This window comes from Limulus polyphemus, unplaced genomic scaffold (genome assembly GCF_000517525.1).
Source record: "Limulus polyphemus unplaced genomic scaffold, Limulus_polyphemus-2.1.2 Scaffold5440, whole genome shotgun sequence".
In the NCBI taxonomy this organism is placed as follows: domain Eukaryota; kingdom Metazoa; phylum Arthropoda; class Merostomata; order Xiphosura; family Limulidae; genus Limulus; species Limulus polyphemus.
In genome coordinates, this window is record NW_013671050.1 from 19,453 (window position 1) to 40,988 (window position 21,536).

The window sequence follows — 21,536 nt, forward strand, 5'->3', positions numbered from 1 at the left end:
TGAATCACATGTTGTGAATGAGAAGAACAACGGGCTAGTGTTGATAAAGCAGAAGTGTTGCTTTTGTGAAGAATATTTCACTCACAGACTTCCTACACTAAATACATCTAGAAAGCCACGAGTATAATTCTGATGTTTGTTTTTATTACTTGAATAGGTAAATTATTTAAGAGTATCGTTATTTTTATTAGTTTTTATTTCTGCTACTACTAGAAAATGTACCACATTAGTTTATTTTTGTATTTCTTTCTGTCTTGATCTGCATTCGGTGTTAGTGTATTTATGTTGTGTATTGAAGATGAAAGCCATCTTTTATCTTCTGAAGTGACAAAGTTGTTAGGCTGAATTTTGTAAAATAAATTTAATAGTTTTATGCTGACTTTTTTATGGTGTAGTTAAAAATTATGCTTACATGTATAAAGTTCTATTATGGACTAACAAAAGTTGTTATAATTCAAAAGTTAATATACCTGTATGTATTTTTATTTTGTTAAATATTTCTTGAAATGCTGACACAAGGTATTTTTAAAACTTGTTTTTTTAATTCATTTTCTGGGTAAAATGCACCAAGTAAACACTATTTGCAAATATTCATTGTAAATGCAACCATACAAAAATCACCTACAGGTTAAATTTTAATTTGTTTAATTTGTTACCTGCACTAATACTAAATATTGGTATCAGTTGATATGCTTTCATTGACCAAGAAAATCTTAAGCAATGTATCCATACTTAAATGGAATTCTCTAATGGTTGTATACTGTGCTGGATGATGTCAAGTAAAGTTGTCAAAATGTTGTAATTTGTCTTGTTTTTATTCACCATACTGTGGGATTTCTTATTTTTATACATATCTGCAGACAGTTTTCGTATAATACTTAATTAGACATTTCTTAGGATACTTTTGCCTTTTAATTTACAGTAATCACGTACTTTGTAGTATGGTTGTGTACTGCTTTGTTAGTTTAGGGAGTGATTTTTTTAGCCTCTTCTTTCCAGTAAACTCCACATATTATAGGTCTTCTGTGAATATCAGTACTGAAGAAAATACTGAAAAGAGTTTATCCATAAATAAGTTTAACCCTTTCGCAACGGGCTCGGTATAATATACACGAGTTCATATACACGTTTGCACACGATAAGTATTTATACTATAACTTTTAATTCAGTATGTGCATCTTCACAAAATTTGGTATACCTTTAGTACACATTACAAGTCTTTTATACACAAAAAATCAAGTTTTTTAATGAAGTTTTTATACTAAAGATTTGTTTGTGAATATATCGAGTCAGTTTCATTACTAGTCCAAGTGGAAGTGATTTTCATATTATGATTAAAAATACTATTCTTCATCTCAAAAATCTCAAATTTCTTTTATATAATCTTTAAAACCTACTAAATACATTTGAAACATTTGTTTTCAATAAAACTATATCTTATCAGTTATATAATGATATACTTGAGTCTTCAGCCTGTAGACAAATCCCGAAAGTATAATGAAAAGACAAGTTATAAAATTAGAAATAAAAGGAGCAGCTGTGCCTTTTTTTTTGGTTATTGTTGGTCACGAAGTTTCAAAGGACTTCTCTTACAAGTTTAAACTGCTAAACATTTCACATTTATTTTCTGTGTTTATTTTACTGTCAACAACTAAAGTCGAACCCCTCTGAAAATAAATCGCCACTTGTGTCAGTAGACTGTTTACATGACACCACCATAATACAATTCTCCTGAAAGCAACAAAGCATGCGTGAAAAGATAGTCGAGTCAAACCCTGCTCCAAGAACAGGATATCTAAATGTATCAGATCATATATGCTAAAATGTTTTCTCGGAAAATTCAGAGTAATCACACTGCACTTAGCACCAGTGAAAACGTTTATGCTGACAACAGGATGTGTAATTTATCGGCTTCTGTGTGTATTCTACAGTGTTCACAACAAGACTTTTCAAGAGTAACAACACTGCACTTTGAACCTGTCAGAACATTTATTATGTGGTTTAATGCCAATACAATAAACATTGCAATTCTTTGAATATTGGTAATCTTTTTGGGGTGTTTGGAATTTAGCAGCATAGGTGTACAAAGATGTTATTTGAGCACATGATTATAAAATCCTATTTCCCTTTTAAGCACTTATTCATCAACCAATAAAATCTCGATTATCAGTACTACTTATCACACTCATTTAGTTTCGCAAGCCTTATAAATCTAGTCTTCTTTGCAAAACATTTTTACTTTTGCAGCTAAAGTGTAGTTTAGAAGTTCCCTTACAGTTGTGAAACACCTCGAGTTGTTATTGACTCTTACCTTGAAGTAAGTAATAATCATTTATAATATATATATATAAACACGCATACATACAGAATAAAGGTACAGAATCAAATACAAAGTACATATTTATCTGTATTACCAATATTTTACAAACTACACTGATATTTTGGCTACCATACATTACATATATATATATATATATATTACCTCATAAATGCTTAAATTTTAGATAATTTTCTTAAAACATAAACAATAAATGAAAATTACATAGAAAAACAATGATTTTTAGTACTTATGAAAAATTACAGTGACAGGAAAATATTTTGCCCTTGTGTGCCTTTAGTGCTAAGCCTCATTTATTTTTTCAAGATGGAGGGTGAAGAAATGTTTTAGAAAGAAAAAAATACATTACTCTACTAGCAACCCAAAACATCTGTAACTTGCTTGGGTTTATAAATAAAGTATATATGTGTTAAAAAGTGTTTTATTTCTGTTCAGAGCAACAACTTGGTCATCAGCATTCAACAGTCTTGGCAAATTTATTATTTTCTCTTCCAAGCTCTTTAGAAACAACTGTCAGAATCAGGTAAAGCACAACTTGTCCTTTCTATTGGTTATAAACAGACCCTTAAGAAAAGTAGGTGGAACTAAACAAGAGGTTTGGAAAGAATGGAGTAGAGGAGGCACCTCTAGTTGAGTTGCTAGATACATTGATTTCACAGCAAATCAAAGTGGTCGGAGGTTCTAAATTTATATTCTAGCTTGCCAGTATCTAAAATTCATGTTTCTAATTCGTTAACCACTTGTAGACTTATATAGTAGGCATAAAATGATATAAACTGAGCAACAAGACATGAGGAGGTGCTATGTGACACACACGCAAATCAATATTTTGCTTTATGTTATTTATATTTTCTTTTGAATTAAGAAATTAAAACATGCAAAATATTAGAATTTGAAATATAAACAATGTTTTGATCCAATTTCATTGATATATAGTAATAATAAAGTTTTGAAAACAAATCGCTAAAAGACCGTGACATGCGCAGTTAGACCCACCTATTGTGAAAGGGTTAAGAGTAATTTTTAACCCTAAATAAAAAGGCATCTTTTTAGTCTGAAGGACAAAATTCCAGTTCTCAAGCATTCCAGTATGATTTATGAATTTTCTTGTCCATGCTGTAAGTGAGGGTTTTATTAGTTCACTAAGAAAATTCTGAAGACACACACCAAGGAAAATGGAAAGACAAATGTGGAAATAATGTTGACCTTTTTTTACTCATGTATTAGTGCAAGTAACAATATTGGCTTTGTATACAGTGAATTCTTGTTCCGGACACTTTGCACATTAAGTACACAAACTTGTGCCTGAAGATGATTCAGTCATTATAAAATTAAGTTACCTGGGTATTGTGTATTTAGTGGGTTGAAATTATGATCTCATCAAAACAGTGCTTAATAGTAAAGATGAAAACTGTTGATAAGATGATAAACATTTGTATTTACAAAAGCTTTGAATGTTTTGGAATACACTTATTTCATCTTCAGCAAAATCTGTAAATAAAATTTTGTTTATTACTTAATCTTGTAATAACTTCAATAATTAATTTTTATTTAAAATATCCATTTAAGAGACAAACTTAAATGCAGCCTCTCAGCTGTTTATTCACAACATTTTATATAACAATTTCTCCATCATTATTGCAGTATCTTCAGACCTTGAACTCTGCATCAGAGAAAACTTACTCAAAGATTGGCTGACTCTTAATGACTAATCAACATCCATAGACCTAAAATTATTCTAAACGGCTTCACTTGACACTCATCCATTTGTTAAGAGTAATTATATTTATAACTTCTAATTTTGTTACTTCCATTGTATATAATACATAATTTGTTCTTCCTTATTTTTAACTCTTTACTGAATATTTTAAGTAATTGATTTATTGTAGTTACAATAACATTAATTGATAAATATAATTATAATATTGTTTCCAGACTTTGCCAAGATGGAATAAGTGTATTCTGAAATGTCCAAAGCTTTTGTAATTAAAAATGTTTTTCATTTTGTTAACCCTCTTCATCTTTATTATAGACTTCATTTACTCCATTTCCAGTGCATAATTGTAAATGCAAAACTGTTTTTCTGTATCAAAGAAACTTTGCACGTTAAACACAGAAGATTGACCTTGAATGTGAATTAGTCTTCATTACTGTTATTACATTAAGTAAGCTGTGTATGATGGATTTTGTGAATAGAAATTAAGATCACATCAACACAGTGCTTAATGCTGAATTAAAAAAAAAAGTTAAAAAGCTCTAATCATCTCAGGTTATGAAAAGCTGGTTTTTTAGAGAACACAGATCAAAACTAATGTTCAAGTTTTTGTACTTTTGTATGGGTAAATACAATGTAATGAAACTGAGAGATGCATCAGTCTTTTATTTTGAAATGAATCTTAGAATCATTGCAAGTTGGTGTAACTATTTTCCTGTGAAAATATCAAATTCAATCATCATGAATGGATCCTCTTAGCCAAATCAATAAAGTGGTTTTATTTTTATCTATAAAACCACTAAAATAAGACAAGTTTTAATAAATCAGTTTCTTGATGCATATTTATTTAATGACCGTCATTTTTTTAACTTCTAATTTGTTTCATTTAGGAAACATTTTGTCTTTACAAAAAAAGTTTTTGCCGTGTCTTCAAAGGACAATTTATAAACTGAAAAAGAAAGCGGAAAACTTTTTGTTTGCATAAGATGGTAAGTTATGTTATTTTATGTGATTTTATAAATATTTTAATACTGTTAAAAATATCTGAAAGTCTTAGATTTTTTCTACAATGTTCCAGTATGTAATCAATTATTCAATATATGTTCTCCTATACTCTAAACTTGATTGTTTTAATACTTCTTGTATATATTGAAAATATAATATGTTCTCCTATACTCTAAACTTGATTGTTTTAATACTTAACTTCTTGTATATATTGAAAATATAATATGTTCTCCTACACTCTAAACGTTTTAATACTTAACGTCTTGTATATATTGAAAATATAATATGTTCTCCTATACTCTAAACTTGATTGTTTTAATACTTAACTTCTTGTATATATTGAAAAAAATTAATAAATGATATCTAAGACATTTTTACTTTATCTTGTAAGTAAATAAATACTACAATTTTAAGAATTTGGTTTGTAATCACTAATGAAATTCAATTTAAAAACTTGAATTGTACTTAATTCTTTCTTTGTTTATACAAGCTATAGTTTACTGGCACAAAAGTGCCTTAAGTGTGATATTTCTTTTTTTAAATGTTAGGTCTGTCTTGGTGGATCAGTTGAACTGGAAGAAGAAAAATGGAGAATATTATAAAAGTATAGGATTTCAATTTTGGAAAGATTTAACTTTTGCAGTATGGATAAAAGATATATTAAATGACATAACTTTAAAAGATGATATGTGCAATAACTAAAAAAAAAATGAAGATGCCTCCCAATATATCATGAGCCAGAAAATGTCCATGTTATATGAAGTAAGTTGAATTTGATTACTATCTGTTTTCTTGATACTGGTAAAGTGTGACACAAAATTAAAGTGTATTCCTTTGAAATTCTCTTAACAGTATTACTAACAAACATATATTTTTGAAGTGCAAGTAGAGCATAGTGGGTCTAGCTGTATTAATATTACAGTTGTGCAGAAATCTTTTTTTATATATCACTTGGTCAACAGATGTAACAAGAAACTTACAATAATGGTGTTGTTGTTTTTCGAGTTCTGCTAAATGTTTTTATATATTTGAATTTTAGAAAATGATAGTTAAAATGTTTTTCTGCTTACCATGTTAAATCCCAAACATTTTATAAACAGGAAAATGTTAGAAACATGTTAGTTAACTACACTTTGACATTGTTTTCTCCCACTGACAATTTACATGGCTTTTAATGATTATTATAGGAGCTGGAGAGAAAGTAAATAAGATTATATAATCATATATTATATATCTGCTGTATTCAGTGCTGAATTGGCCTTCAGCCAAATATCAGGGCTGTTCAAGTCAGCTGTAATACAACAGATATTGTAGTTGTTGAAACACAGTTTTTACAATGTGAACTGGATTGATCAAGTGTCATTTTTTATCAGTTTTATTTATGCCACTACCTATCAGAATTAGGGTAAAGATTTATTTTTACAGTATATTATTTATTTATGTTACTTGATTTAACCTGCACATAAATAAGCAAGCTAGTCTTTTTGATCATGTAAGAGCTGGTCTGGTGTTTTTTGTACAGTTATCTTCTTAAGTTTGTGAGAGATTGGTGCTAACATACTGGAACATGTTGAAATACTGAACTTGTATCTTAAGTTTATATCATGAAATGTTATTAGAACAAAAAGAAACAATATTGAGTGTAGTTGTTCATTTATATTTTTAAGTTATAATATTTTCTATCTGAACTTTTGCTTGTGTCTTTCTATTGTAATATATGCTTACATATTTTGTTTCAGTGTTTCTGTTCTGGATACATACAAGATGCTCTGAAGAAGAATATGTAAAAGGGGTTGTAAAGCTTTGATATTTCATATCCAAAAAAATAAAAATAAAACTTAAATTGAAAATGGAAAAATCAACAGAGTCATTTCCTACTGCCTACTGGTGTCGAATTTCTTTTTAATTCTATTTTGATTTGTCTTTAGATATATGGAAAAATTTGTATTTTCACAAATTTTAAATAAATGTCTGAAAATTGTTTTAGTCTTGCAGAACTAGTTACTTAGCTAATTAATAAGTACACAAGTTTCTAATTAGTACTGCATTTTCAAATTCTGAGCAAAAGTACACTCAAAATCAAAATTATCAGAGTTCACATTGTATATTTTTTTTTCATTAAATAATTTTCCAAGCATTATAAAGTGGTGGTAGATTCATCTGGCAAAAGAAATATAATTGAGCTACTAGTCTAAGACAATTGGTGTGCTCAAGAAAGTGTGTGTGTGTAAAGCAAGTAAACTGACTTAATTATAGCTTGGAACTACAAACATGAGAAGAACCTCTGAGTCAGCAGTTTATAATTGATCTGCAGAACAATTAGACCACTGGAGCATATTGATGAAACAGTAAGACAAACAAACTGTTAAACTAATGGGTTGTTTAGTGGAATTAATAGTTCATTGGAGGATACTTATCAGCGAATAGTGGTATTGTTGTTCATTACAAACTGAATGTCTGCCAGAAGGGCTGTTACACAAGTAAGAAAAAAAAGTAACCATTTTCCAGAGCCAGTCGGAAATTTCAGTGTAGTATTGGTTTCTTAGGGATAGCAAACTGTAAAATATGAAAACTGGCAGCTAGTTTTTAAACAAATATTTGTGAAACTTATTGCCAATAAAGCACAGAATTCATTAATTTGAAAAATTGTCTTAATTCTTATTAATTTTTTTATTTAATAAAGTATAGTACTAAAACAGATTGGTCTTAAAAGCAGCGTGAGCGGGCTCAAAACTGTGACTGTTTAACAAAGCAAAGTAATTTCAGGTATTATGTAGTAAAAATATTTTTATTTATGGTTCTTATATCACTAAGGTGATTTTTGTTCAGACTGCTTTCAACTTCTTTCTAACTCTTTAGTTGTTTGATTCCTGGTATGTCTGTATTTTGGAATTTTGGGTTTAATGTCTATGATTTGTACCAGCTAGAACTGAGTCCTCACTACAGCTAGAAACCATGGTATGTAGATGTTTAAACCCTCAGGTCTTTTAGGTGTTGCTTCTATTGTCTTCTAGCAAAGTGGTTCCCAAACTCTTTTAGTCTGAGCCTCTCTTAATGTGAATAAAAAAAAGGTTGGCAATTGCTTGATTAATGATGCTGAGAATGTGGCTTTATTGATATATTCTGAATTTAATCCCAGTGAATAGACCTTAGTACTAGCTAATATGGAGACTTGAGGATGCTGTATTTTTACAAACAAAAACTTTTCTCAAAAAGAAACGTCCAAAACCACCCTCTTTGGGAGTTTCTGAATTGAACTTGCCTTTAATATTCAACAAATTGTAGCGTAAAGACACCCCTTGGCTCCTTAGAGATGTGTTAAAATGTGAAGCAATCCTGTCACCTAGTTAATGCAACATAATTTTTATTGGTTTATTGTTTAGTGAGAATTAAAATTAATTCAGTATCTTTGTTTTTGGCCTATTTTTTGTGGGAAGTGTCTCCCACTTTGGAAAACACTGTTCTAGCTAGCAGATCAGACATCAAAACTAGAAGGAATCATGAATTAAATTCACTTCCACCATCAGTTCCAAGTTCTCTTGTGACAAGATTTAAAAGGTAAATAGAAAGAATATATCCCATCTCAATCTTGCAACCCAATGACCAAGAAGTTCTTGATTTACAGTGTGTTACTAACATTCTTGGAGAGTGCTTTTCCTAGCTATTAAGCACCTCCATCTGTTCCCCTATCTTTTTGAACATGAAGACATGGATTGAGAGAACCACACCATTTTCTGGTCATAAATTATCTTAATGATTTTATTTAACCATTTGCTCTGGTGGGACTTAAACTTGCTCTATATCATTCTGGTAATACATCAAGAATCCTTCTAATTATAGGCCTATTGTTTTGACCAGTTGTCTGTGTAAAGTTTTGGGAGAGGCTGGGTAATGCTCATCTTGTTTGGTTCCTTTAATCAAACTACCTCTCCTACATTTAATGTCCGCAGTCAGTGATTCACCATGGACCACCTGCTTTAACTAGGAACATCAATCAGGGAAGCGTTTCTCAAGACAAAGCATATTGTTTCTATGTTTCTTGATCTTGAGAAGGTTTATGACATTATCTTAAAACCCAGTATGTTACAGATTTCCATTCATATAGGTTGCTTGACCATATACCTATTTTTATCTCTTCTTTTTTTAACAGAGAGGTTATTCCAGGTTTATGTGTGATCAGTACTATTCTGATCCTTCCTAAAGGACTTTGGAATATCTTATGATTGTGTCCGAGTGTCATGTTTTTTAGTTTTAAAATTAATACCTTCACCAAACAGCTTCATCCTATAATTGCAAACAGCCGCTATGTCAATGACTTCCAGATTTCCTGTTGGTCATCCAATATGAGGTATATTGAGTTAATCACTGCAAACAATTTCAAAATTTCCTATCTAAAACTGTTTACGTGCATTTCTGCCATCACATGTACAGATGCTGAACTCCATATGGGAGGTAAATAGATATCTGTAGTGGCTATCAAAGCTACTATCGATAATTGGCCTTTTCATTTGCAGAGGAATTGAGTAGAGGTAGTTGTTTTCTCAAGGATCCATGTTACCCATAATTTTATTTCTCATCATTTTCTCTCACATGAGAGTGACCAACTCGGGTGTGAACAGTGTGGCACCCAAGTAACAATTGCCTACATATTGCTTTCCTACCATTTCTAGAACTCTGAGTGGTAATGCCATTTTAGACATATTTTTGAATGTGGTTTACCTTTTTCAGTGGAATAGGCAGTGATTACATTGTCCAAGTTGGCCGTATTTTAAGTTTTTTATTGGCCATAGACTTTTTTAATTCTATTTAATACTTTTAACGTCATGTAAAGTAGCTTATCTGTTTTAAATTTCTGGTTATTCTCCATTCTTTTATCATTTTACTATTTTGTTATATTTGTTATTCTTTGGTGCGAATATCCTATATGGCTTGGGTGCTTTGTTTTTTTGTAGGTACTGATTGTTTCAGTTTCTTACCTTCCGATTTAGTCTGATCTCAGCTCCTTGTAAGTTCTCTTGAATCCTAAGGACGTAATATAAGCATGTAATATTGCATATTATCCCGGAGAATTGTCTTTATTGTTTACATTTTACAACCATTAAGAAGTGAAGATTCTTGTCTGTATTGCATCACACCTGAGTTGATGCATCAGAACACTGACCCATTCATTGCTTCATCTGGTTGCAGTACTAAACTTGGCTGAAAGATAACTAATTCCCTCTTCTTGAGTAGGTTTTTAGTTGGAAGTTCTGGTTAGCTTGGTTTTGAAACCAAAGCAAGTGTCTGTTTGCTTTTTTCTGTGTAATGCATTGGCTTTCCTCAGATGTATATTTGCAATTAATCATTTGAGTGTTGGATATAATGTAATGTCTCAGAGTTGTAATGCCAAACTGACCTCGGGAATCATAGATAGTGTATGTGAACCATGATTGTTTGCTTCCTGGTATCAAAGAAAAGATGGTCATACCAATGCAAGTACCTTTTATGGGTACCAAAAACCAGTATTGTGTATATGTATTTTGTTTTATTCACATTTGACATACCTATAAGAAATTAAAATCCAATCTGTTAATGAGATTTTACAGTATGTGATGCAAGAAGTATATATTTAAAAAACATGTATTATTAACTTCCAGTCCTCTGGGAGAGGATTGTAAAAGAAATGGTTTTATTTTATATAAATAAATGTGCCTATATATATATATGGTGCAATAATATCATAATATGCAGTATAGCAGCATAAAACTAAGAGAGTAGCTAGAGAATCAATAGATAGAGTTTTCTTTGTCCTCCTCCCCTCACTCCAGTGGCTCATCTGTGGCTTATAATGCTTAAAACCAGGTTTCAGTACATGTGGTGGGCACAGCACAGATATTCCATGCTTTGTGCTTAATAACAAAATAAATCATTTTGTTCATGATATACAGATGTTGATTAATTTACCCAATTCATGCCGAAATTTATCGATATTTTTGATTTTGAGTTATCAGCTGTGTGCTATTGGGTTGTCATTATGCATGCTCTTGCGGGAGAGGATGTGGCTAAAGAACATACACAATCATTTAAGTATTCATGAACGCTATGCCATATATGAAGGTCGAACAATCAAGAATGTGCTTTAACAAATAAAGTTGACTGAAAATTAAGTTTTTTAAAGTAGTAAAATGAAGTAAAATTCAATTTCTGTTTCTTGAAAGTTTCCACAGCTTCCTTAGTGATGCTGATTTCATGATTTATCTGAATATACTGGATAATTTTGGAATAATATGATTATATTTGATACTTTTGTGTGTTTATCATGGAGGCTTATGGGCACCAATTAACCGTAAGAAGCCATTCCTTAAAGCACAAAACTTGCACGTCATGAGACATATCCTGGCATATTTATCTAGTACAAAGATCTGTGGTATTTGATTTGCAGGTCGAGTTGCCTTTCTTTTACATTTTAAACAATCTTTGGTTGCTTTATATCAGTCCAAAATGCCACATTCCTAAATATGAAACTTTGTACATGTTAAATAAATGCAATATGATTGGTTTGTAATGTAGTGTATGTTAACATTACCAAATTCCTTAAATATCCCTTGCATATAGGCAATGATATTTTTTCACTTTCTATCAAAGATGCTCATATTTTTGTCTAGAAGATTAGGGACATCAGTAGGCTACGCCTTCAGTTGTTTCTAGTTCAGCATGTTTTGAACTGTGTAAATAATTTCATAATTACATGTACTTGAAACAGTAAAGAATTGAGATTACTGTTAAGTATAAAATTTTGATAACAGATTATGTTAATAGCCATTAGGGTGAAAGCTCACCAGTGACACAGTTGTCTGAAGATAACTAATGATAGTTGAAGTGTATAACCATTTGTCTGGGCTGACTGGACATAGCTGCAGGTTGGAAGTTTTAAGCTGTAGAATGTCACTAAACATGTTCCATCTGTCAGATTTTGGGGCATTATTAGTGTGATAGTCAGTTTTACTATTTGGATAGAAGTAACTACATGATGGTAGATACTGCTAACTGGTTGGTCTCCTTCTGATTAACAGTTACTGTGGCTGAATGTTGTGGGTCTGTAACCTGGCCATTTAGGCCATGTGTTCTGTGATGTGCCATTCATGATAAAAATACAAATGCTATATGTTTGAAGCTCCATTTATAATTGTTAAGGGTGTAAAATTCAACTTTCAAATTTACATTCTCCACAGGAATATTATCTTTATTAGTTACATTTTCACACAAAGGTTTTAGAACTAATCTTGTTATTTTGGAATGCACTTAACAAAAAAAATTGACATAGATAATCATTGTGATAAAATTTATTACTCTGGTATTTCCAATCTTGTTCAAAATCTGTTATTAATATTTTTACCTCATATTTTGAATAAAATCTTTGTGAAGGGCTTAGCTTAGTGGTTAATGTGCTACGCTGTAGAGCAGAAAGTCCAAGGTTTAAACTACAACATATTAATGAGCACACCCCCACACTCTTAGCTGTGGGGTCATTGTATCAATTCCATTATTCAGAGTAGTCAGGTAGGTGGTGGTTGCTACTGACTGATTGCCTTTCTTTCTGCTGTTTAAAACACAAGTTATGTAAGATGCAATTTTAGTTGAAAAATACCAAATTAGAATTTAGTATCTGTTCTTTTCATTCACAAATCAGAGAGTTTTCATGTTAAATATTTACTGAATATATAACAGAAAAATAAGTTTATATACAGAATAAGTTCTGAAGCCTGAGCCTTTAACATATCTGTTTAGCCCATGAGTCACATAAGGTACTATTCAGGTTGAAAATACCTTATCTCATTAAAATTCAGCTATAATATCTTCCTAAACAACTGTCCAGCAGATCAAATCTAGTTCTTTTTGCATGATAGAGAGCTCATTAGCATTTGCTTATTTAAAGGTTGCTATCATGGATAGAAGTGTTTATGATACTGTACTGTTATCAGTATATGAAAACTGTATTATATCATTGATATACAGAGAAAATATATTCACTCGTACACTTTTTAAAACAAAACCGCATCAAGTAGATAATAGTTCAGTAATTATAAATGTTGTTAATGTAATGGTACATTAAATTGTATTCCTCTTTTCATTAAGTAGATAATATTTCAGTAATTATAAATGTTATAGAATAACACTATATTTTATTCCCTTTTTCATTAGTCAATAGCTTTTATAATTAAACATCTAAATATGTTAAGTATTTTTTATAATTAATGGAACACAGTGTAGTTAAATGAAATATAATTTTATACTCATAAGCTATGATAGTTAAATCAAATCACTCAATGAATATTATATATTTCTTAATGTTTTTTGTTATGTGTTTAAGTATAAAATTCATCAACCAGTTCTAAGTGAACAGGTCCACTGCCTAGATATGAACCAATTTATAGCACTTCCACATTTTCCCTATCTGCCTGTTTCTTTGATTGAAAAATTCAAAATGTGATAACTAATGAAGCTTTTGTTTGTTGCTGTAATAAAAAGTTTATATATATGTGTATTATTCATTAGCTTATTTTCATTTACATTTTCTGTGAAAGTTAGTGCTTCACTAGAAGCTATATATATATATATAACATTACTTTCAAAAGCTACATAACTAAGATAAAAAGCATGCTAAGCAGTACTGAGAGAACTATAGTTGTGACTCTATGTAATACAGATGTTTTATTATAGAATTACATCTATGAAAACAGACTCAAAAGCAAATGGCTTGAAAATCATGTAGTCAATAAGTCTAAATGTAATATTGTATTACATAAGTATTTATTTCTCTTTTAATTTAGAAAGGTGAACATTTCTTGTTCACTATAATTTTCAATATATTTCATGCTTACACATGTTGGACTGCATAAGTATTAATCTTGTGCTAGTTATGTATTGGCAAGGGCCATTTCCCCTCAGTATTTATGTATAATCTATAAATGGTGATGCTGGAGGATTCTTTCAGGCTTATTATCAGGATTTTTACAAAGAATAGTAAAACCTTATGAAAAAATATGATTTCTTTATTAGGGCTAAGGGTATCTTTGTTTGGTAGCCCCTCCCACTCTTTTCAGATTCACTTAAACTTGTATGTGAAGATAGGGGTATTGTATTAATATGGACCAGTTGAATTTGATTGTCTAATGCTTCTGCATTAGTATGTTAAACAGTTTAACCTTTTAAGTACACATACCAGTCATTTGCATGTTTATTTTATATTGCTTTTAACTAAAGAAATTGGAAACATAAAATCATAATAGGAAGTTTAATTTCATAAAGTTTCATACATTAATTATAGAATTTGCAATGTTAAATGATATTTTGCTGTTGACACATGGCTACTCAGTGTATTTTATAGAAACTACTTACCTAACCTAACCATTACTGTTGTCTGTTCAAGTTTTAGTTAAAAGTGTTTTTTTTTTGTGTGTGTGTGAATATTGTATGTGTTAGAGCTGCTACAATATAGGAATACCTCGCAACACTGAACCCATATCTGTATGTTCATTATTCTTTTCATGATATACATTTGCCTGTTTCTATTGTTTTCTGAATATTGTACATATTAGAGTTGCTAAATATAGGAATACCTCGCAAAACACTGAACCCCCTTCTGTATGCTCATTCTTTTCATGATATGAAGGAATAATAGTACAAGCATACATTCATTATGAATTAGAACACTACTTATATGAACTAATAAGTAAACATTATTCTGTTGGAGAGAAATGAGAAGCACAACAACATGTATTGCAAATTTACCACATCATGACATTTTTCTCTATGACTTTAAATATATTAATAAGATTGTACTCTCTGTTTTTCCAAAATTTATGATTAATTACTGTTGTTGTTTTTTTTTTCAATCGGGTAAGTAATAGATGGAATTACACTTGTTTCTTGTAACATTGTTGTAACAAATATGTACATAGTTCAGCAGTGACTCTCATTATAGTTTTAACTTTTTCTTTTGAAATGTACTTTGGAATTCCTTAAGAAATATTCTACAAAACACTCATCATGTTACTTTGATATTCAATATAGTATAGAGGACAAAGAATTTAGAGTTTTTAGTAATTGTTTTATTTTGTGTGTGATATTGTTTTTAATACTTTCTTCCTGGAGCAGAGAGTTAATAAGCATGCCATAATGTTAATTTTGGCATTTGAATAACAGTGTGTTATCTCATTTAGTTCACAACAGTATTGTTAATAATGTAGATTTTCTATGTAGGAAAGAAAAATTTGACATCTGTAATCTGTACAAGTTTATGTGTGATAATTATATGTCATCAGCTTAGAAAGAGCTCAATACATATAAGAATGCATTATATTTCCAGTGGAGTTGAAGTTGACTTGAACATCAACAATGCAGTTGGAATTCGCAACACTCAACTTCTAAACTGTTATTCAAGAGGTAAGTCAACACTATTATATGTAAAGCACAAGTTGATTTTTTGGGGGATGTAAAGCAATAATTTCCTGGTTTAATAATAGTAGAGAAAAGTATCTATTGTAAAATGTAAAAGAAAATACACTTAAGTATTTGCTTAGTAGATGTAAGGTTTTGTGAAAAGTTCTTGAGACATTTATGAATGGAGAAGGCATGGGGATCAGATCAAAATGCTGATGTCCTCTCTGTTCATTCCCTGAGGGAACATAAGAGTATGTGACAGGTTTGGTGATAATCTATCCAGTGGTTTGGCAGTGATAAGTGGAAATACACAAAAATGTTTGTCAAATAATGGGTTAGATTAAAAAGTTAACTTACTGTTAGCATTCTTGTCTGAATGCAAAGTTATCTGATTTAAAACTATACAGTCTCATGTTGTTATTTTTACTGTGTTTTTAACTTATTGTTAGTAAATGATAATTATTTTTATAGATTTAATTGGTATTTAGAATTAGTGTTTTTGTATTAATACAATATCAGAAGTATTTATGTACACTTCTTGTCACACCCCAGTGTGTGGTTAACTTAGATAAGAACATTTTATGTATATTTTTGTTCTTTATTTATTTAATACTAATTGTTCTCAATGTACAACTTAAAACGTTTTTAGCCTATAAAGTGTTAACACGGGATTTTTAACTCTTCTGTTTAAAATTTACTGTTTCACCAAAGTATTATGAAGTGTCACTAGTTCTTTTTTTGTATATGAACTCATTTTTAAGATGCACTATCTTATTGCAGAATTGTTTTATCATTAAAATGGATTGTAAAAACAGGAAATTTAATAATTGATGTCACCACAACTACATACCTGTATTCATTTTTTAACAGGGCAGTGTCATTAGTGATTTCAATTTTTTTTAATCCAATGACCATTAGAAAAACAAACAACATGAATGAATCATTTTTTTTAAAGTGAATTTGTATATCATATATACAAGCATGTGGTTTCGTAAGATACAAAAAAACACTACTTGATACATTTTTGCTAAAAGATTATGTTAAATTAATACTAATTTAAGGCATTTATTAATGGTAGATTGTTGTTTTTCTTAGTGGACTGGAGGGTTCGACCACTAGTACTTGTAATAAAGAGGTGGGCCAGAGAACATGGTATCAATAATGCAAAGGAAATGACACTCTCTAGTTACTCAGTTGTTTTAATGGTCATTCATTACTTGCAATGTAAGTTCTAAATATGTATTTTTCATTAAATGTTATTTTGTTAGGATACTGATGAAATTATTATAGTCTACTTACACTATGTTATTATTTTTACTTGTATGAATAAATTATTTATGATCCTTGTTTTCCTTTTTCGTTGAACATTAAAATGCATCTGTCTTCCGTTAGTTTAGTACTGAAGCCATCAGCTGTGTAATATGTCATTATGAAGCAAAAAGTTTTAAAAACTAGCAGGGTTGAGCTCATGAATTAGGTTAGACTATGAAGTACAGCATCCAATTTTGAAACTGCCATTGTATTTTTGACAGAAGTGCTTCTAAAATTACTAACAAATTTCTTCACACCAGATTACTTTGCTTTAGTTTACTGAAGAAGTATGATAGAGATTGTAGTTTCAGATAATTCATACTTCTGAAGACATTAAACAAAGTTACACATTATTGTATTTGAGGTAATATCTGTTAGTTAAAAATTATTTTTAATGTAAAACTCCTAAGTCAGTTTCTGTTATTGATTTGTTTAAAAAATTACATATATAAAGATCACGTTATGTTTACTTTTGATATTGATGCAGCTATGCCTTTTTGATAAAGGCATCATTGTGACAGTGTGAACTTACTTAACTTAAATAATGAGAACATTCCCCTGTACCTAAATGACAGACATCAGTATTTCATATTCAATGGAAAGATTCATTTGGATGTAGGTAGGTAAAGCTGCTACTTTCACAAACTGGAACGTATTTCTTTGGTGAAAATAATGATGACCTGTGTATTAAAAATAGTATTTACTGTTAGATGTAGAATTCAAATATAGTACTGGGTAATTAAAAATTGCTAATCATAGTATATTTAAATGGTAAAATATGAAAGCTGACAAATGGGTAAATTCAAGCTGCTAAATCAATAAGCTGTAATTATAGTATATGTGTGTGTAAGTAAGCTCTAAATAAATTATGAGCTGAGAAAATTTTCCATCTTGACAAATAGTGAAAATGATAAGCATGCTTAACTCTTTGAATTTAAAGTAACATTTTTTTTTTTTTAATTTAAAGTTTGACTGAGCTCTTAAGATGAATTTAGTATGGATATCAAGTGATCTTATCAGATGTTTAAAATTATTGAATGTATCATTGCTGTTACTTTTTGAAGCCCTTAGTTTCCACATAATTATTACTGTGGTGCAACTGTCACATTATGAAAACAAAAATGCTGTTTCTCTTTTACTTTAATATAAAGTTTATTAACTAATACAACAGACATGCTCATTTGTTTGACCAATTAACCTCTCTTTCGGGAAGGGGGGAGTATACACGCTGTTTGTTCACATGAATATTTTCTTAAGCCAACTAGCCCTTTCACAATGGGCTAGTGCAAATTACACTAAAGGATACGTGTTTAACAATAAACACAGTAATTCTAAGCTTTCTTTACATATTAGCCTCCAACAAAATAATATAACAAATGAGGAGCTAGGAGCAAAGTTTTGGTTATTTTATATAAAAATTATTAAACCTGTCAAGTATAAATCTTAAAACATGAATAATGCATAATTAAATGAAATATAAAAGTAAACCTAAATACAACTTAATTGTCTCTCTAACATATTTAGGTAAGAAACAACTGAAGTACTGTCATGAACAAAGCAGCCAACATACTCTTGGTGCCAATTTCAAAATAGTGACTCAGGGGTCACATGATAAGAAACCTGGAGTTTAAGTATTTCTTTAAAGGTTTCTTTTGAAATAAAGGAATTAAGTCTTAGATAAAATAAAACTTCAAATTATTGCATACATTATAATGTTAATTTCCTTGACATACATTGATAGTAAAGTTGTTTAATTAAATTTTGAATGTAACTCAGTGATTTGTGCACAAAGGAGTTTAAAGTGGTACCCATTGTGAAAGGACTAGTGTCATTAACATAAAGTATATTAAATAAGTCATTAAGGTACTTGTGAATTAAAAACAAAATAACTAATTTATGTAAATGAGTGTAGAAATCTGAATAAATTAACTTTTGTGACTTAGTCAAACATTTAGGTTTGTTAGATAATAAGACTGTACAGATCTACAGTGACATGAATGTTAAAGAAAACATAAGTACCTCGAAATACTATGATACAAGTATTTTTACTAAACATTTCTCTGTGAATATATGGAATCAAAGCATTCACTGCTCCAAGTGTAAAATGATTTTTATGTTAAGATTTAAAGTATATTTATTCATCTGAACATTGTCAAATATCATTTGCTTAGTCTCTAAAATCTCCTAAATAAATTTCAAATGCCTTTTTTTCAGTAAAACTTTGTATTTTTTCTGTTATTTTCTCTACCCTAACTCTATATACATTCAGTCAGTGTGACTGATCTCCTAACCACCATAACAAAAATGAGAAATAAATTTAAATTACCTTTTTGTCTTTCTAGGATGACTACAAGTTGTAACAAGAAAATAGAGGTGTTTATTCTAAATAGCTCAAAGCTTATACCAGTATACATCTGGTTCTACTTAAATGTTATTGTTTTATTGTTTTGAGTTGTGTCTAATTAATAATCCTTCTTAGTCTTACCTTATATAACTTAATAATTTTCTAGTTTCTACATTTTAGTTCTTTTACAATAATAAATTAAGAATAACATGAAAAACAAAAGATATAGTGCTTGCCTGGATCTTTTATTTTGCCATTGACTGCCAATGAAACATAAGCCTACTTTTTGATATTAATGGTACTTCTACACTAAATGATTTTTTACTTAGTTAAATAATGTGCCTAAGAACATAGGATAATAATATGCAATAAGGAAGCAATATCTAACTGTCACAAGTAATAAAACAAATTTGAAAAAAAAAAAGAATGATGTAGGGGTGGCAATGCCAAAAAGTATAGAAACAGGGTAGAGATGTATACACAAAACCATACAAAAATTCTCACATAAGTAGCCAAATCTTTATGAAAAACTTTTATCTTCAACTAAATGTTGAATTCCTATCATTTGCATGAATTCAGGTTTGCATAATGCTGTCAAGTCTTACAATGGCCAATTCCCATGAACTTGTAACATTGACTCAGTGACTACTTATGTAGTGATTTTTGTATGGATTTGTATATTCATCCATACCTTGTTTCTTTACATTTTGGAATTGCCATCCTCACATCATCCTTATTTTTTTTCAAAAAGTTTTATTATTTGTTCCCCTCTTTTTTTAAAGAATACCAATGAATATTTTATATATTACCAGTTTTAGTCTGGTATGATGAGTTGTCTTGATGGACATTAAGTGTTGAAGTTTGTGAAATGCTTGTACTGTTTCTGCGCTCCCCAAGTTAAAATACAACTATTTGGTGCATAAATCATTGCAATAACTTCATGCATTGATGAGCTAGCCCTTCTGACACCAGAATCAGAATAATTAGCAGAACATTTGGCTGTTATGCTACTTGCCAGTTCTCTACTTTAGCGATGTTTCTTGGCTAAACTGAAGGTCTTAATAGCTTTTGAAAACCTCAAAAATCTAAGTTAGGCATTTATAAGTCTATTAGATTGTTGTAAAAGAAATTTGAGACTATGATGGCCAAAACATAATATGCATCAGCCATTTGTTTCCAAGTCCCTCCCTACATACTAAGCACTACTGTGCTTATTGTTAATTTTTCTGGCTTTCTAGCTATGTGATAAGAGCCTTTAAAAATTAAACTTAGCTAGTCAATGGGATTTTTGTTAGAAAAAATTTGAAACTGAACAACTCATCACCAACCAAAGGTACACTAGAGAATCATACAAATGACCTATCAGTGACAATCATGCTTAACCATAGCAGCTACACACGAATCTTGAATTGAATGATCAGTAATTATCAAGTCTTGTAAATTTTGTTAATTTGTCTCCTGATTTCATTTTACCAACTATTTTCTGCAAGGAAAAAATTACCATATAATTAGTAGCTTCTTTTTAATAAAAGTTTTCCAATTATATGCACTTATTTTTATATTACTTTAAGACAACTTAAATCTTAAAATTAAAAAATAATTAACTTTTATAAGTAACCCATATGTTTAGATGAAACTTCTAAGCACATATATTTCAATGTACTTGTGTGTTTTTTTTAAACACTCGTATGTTACTGTGCATCCGTGCAGTGGTATTAGCCATTGAAGCAAAATGCTTGATTAAGTTACACAAGTTGTATAATAAAACAATATTTCATAGATGTACAGTTACATATGAGTGCTAAAGAGAAGTGAGTTAAAGCATGATGGTATAACTTATGTAATATAGTCATGCATTTATCTTCATTAGTTAATAATGCTACACAGATTTACAGTTACATATAAGAGTTAAGAAACATGAGTATATTGGGATTTTATGAGAGAACTTGTATGACTTGGCATTCTACTTCATTAGTTAATAACACTATATGGATGTACAGTGGTGTATGAATGTTAAACCAACATAAGTAAATTGGGATTTTATGATAGAACTTGTATGACTTGGCATTCTACTTCATTAGTTAATAACACTGTATGGATATACAGTGGTGTATGAATGTTAAAACAACATTAAGTACATTGGGATTTTATGATACAACTTGTATGACTAGGTATTCTACTTGATTAGTTAATTACACTATATGGATATACAGTGGTGTATGAATGTTAAAACAACATAAGTAAATTGGGATTTTATGATAGAACTTGTATGACTTGGCATTCTAATTCTTTAGCTAATAACACTACATGGATGTACAGTGGTGTATGAATGTTAAAACAACATAAGTAAATTGGGATTTTATGATAGAACTTGTATGACTTGGCATTCTAATTCTTTAGCT

The 21,536-nt window shown here is 29.9% G+C and overlaps 1 protein-coding gene across 1 annotated transcript in view; it reads left to right on the forward strand.

Moving 5' to 3' along the window:
* Positions 1-21,536, forward strand: part of LOC111089172 (poly(A) RNA polymerase GLD2-B-like) — a gene marked incomplete at its 3' end in the record, with an annotated part of 61,937 nt that overhangs the window by 19,018 nt on the left and 21,383 nt on the right. Inside the window, exons 4-5 of the mRNA XM_022401141.1 lie at positions 15,406-15,482; positions 16,575-16,703. Coding sequence (XP_022256849.1) covers positions 15,406-15,482; positions 16,575-16,703 — 206 coding nt within the window. The remainder of the gene's footprint in view (positions 1-15,405; positions 15,483-16,574; positions 16,704-21,536) is intronic.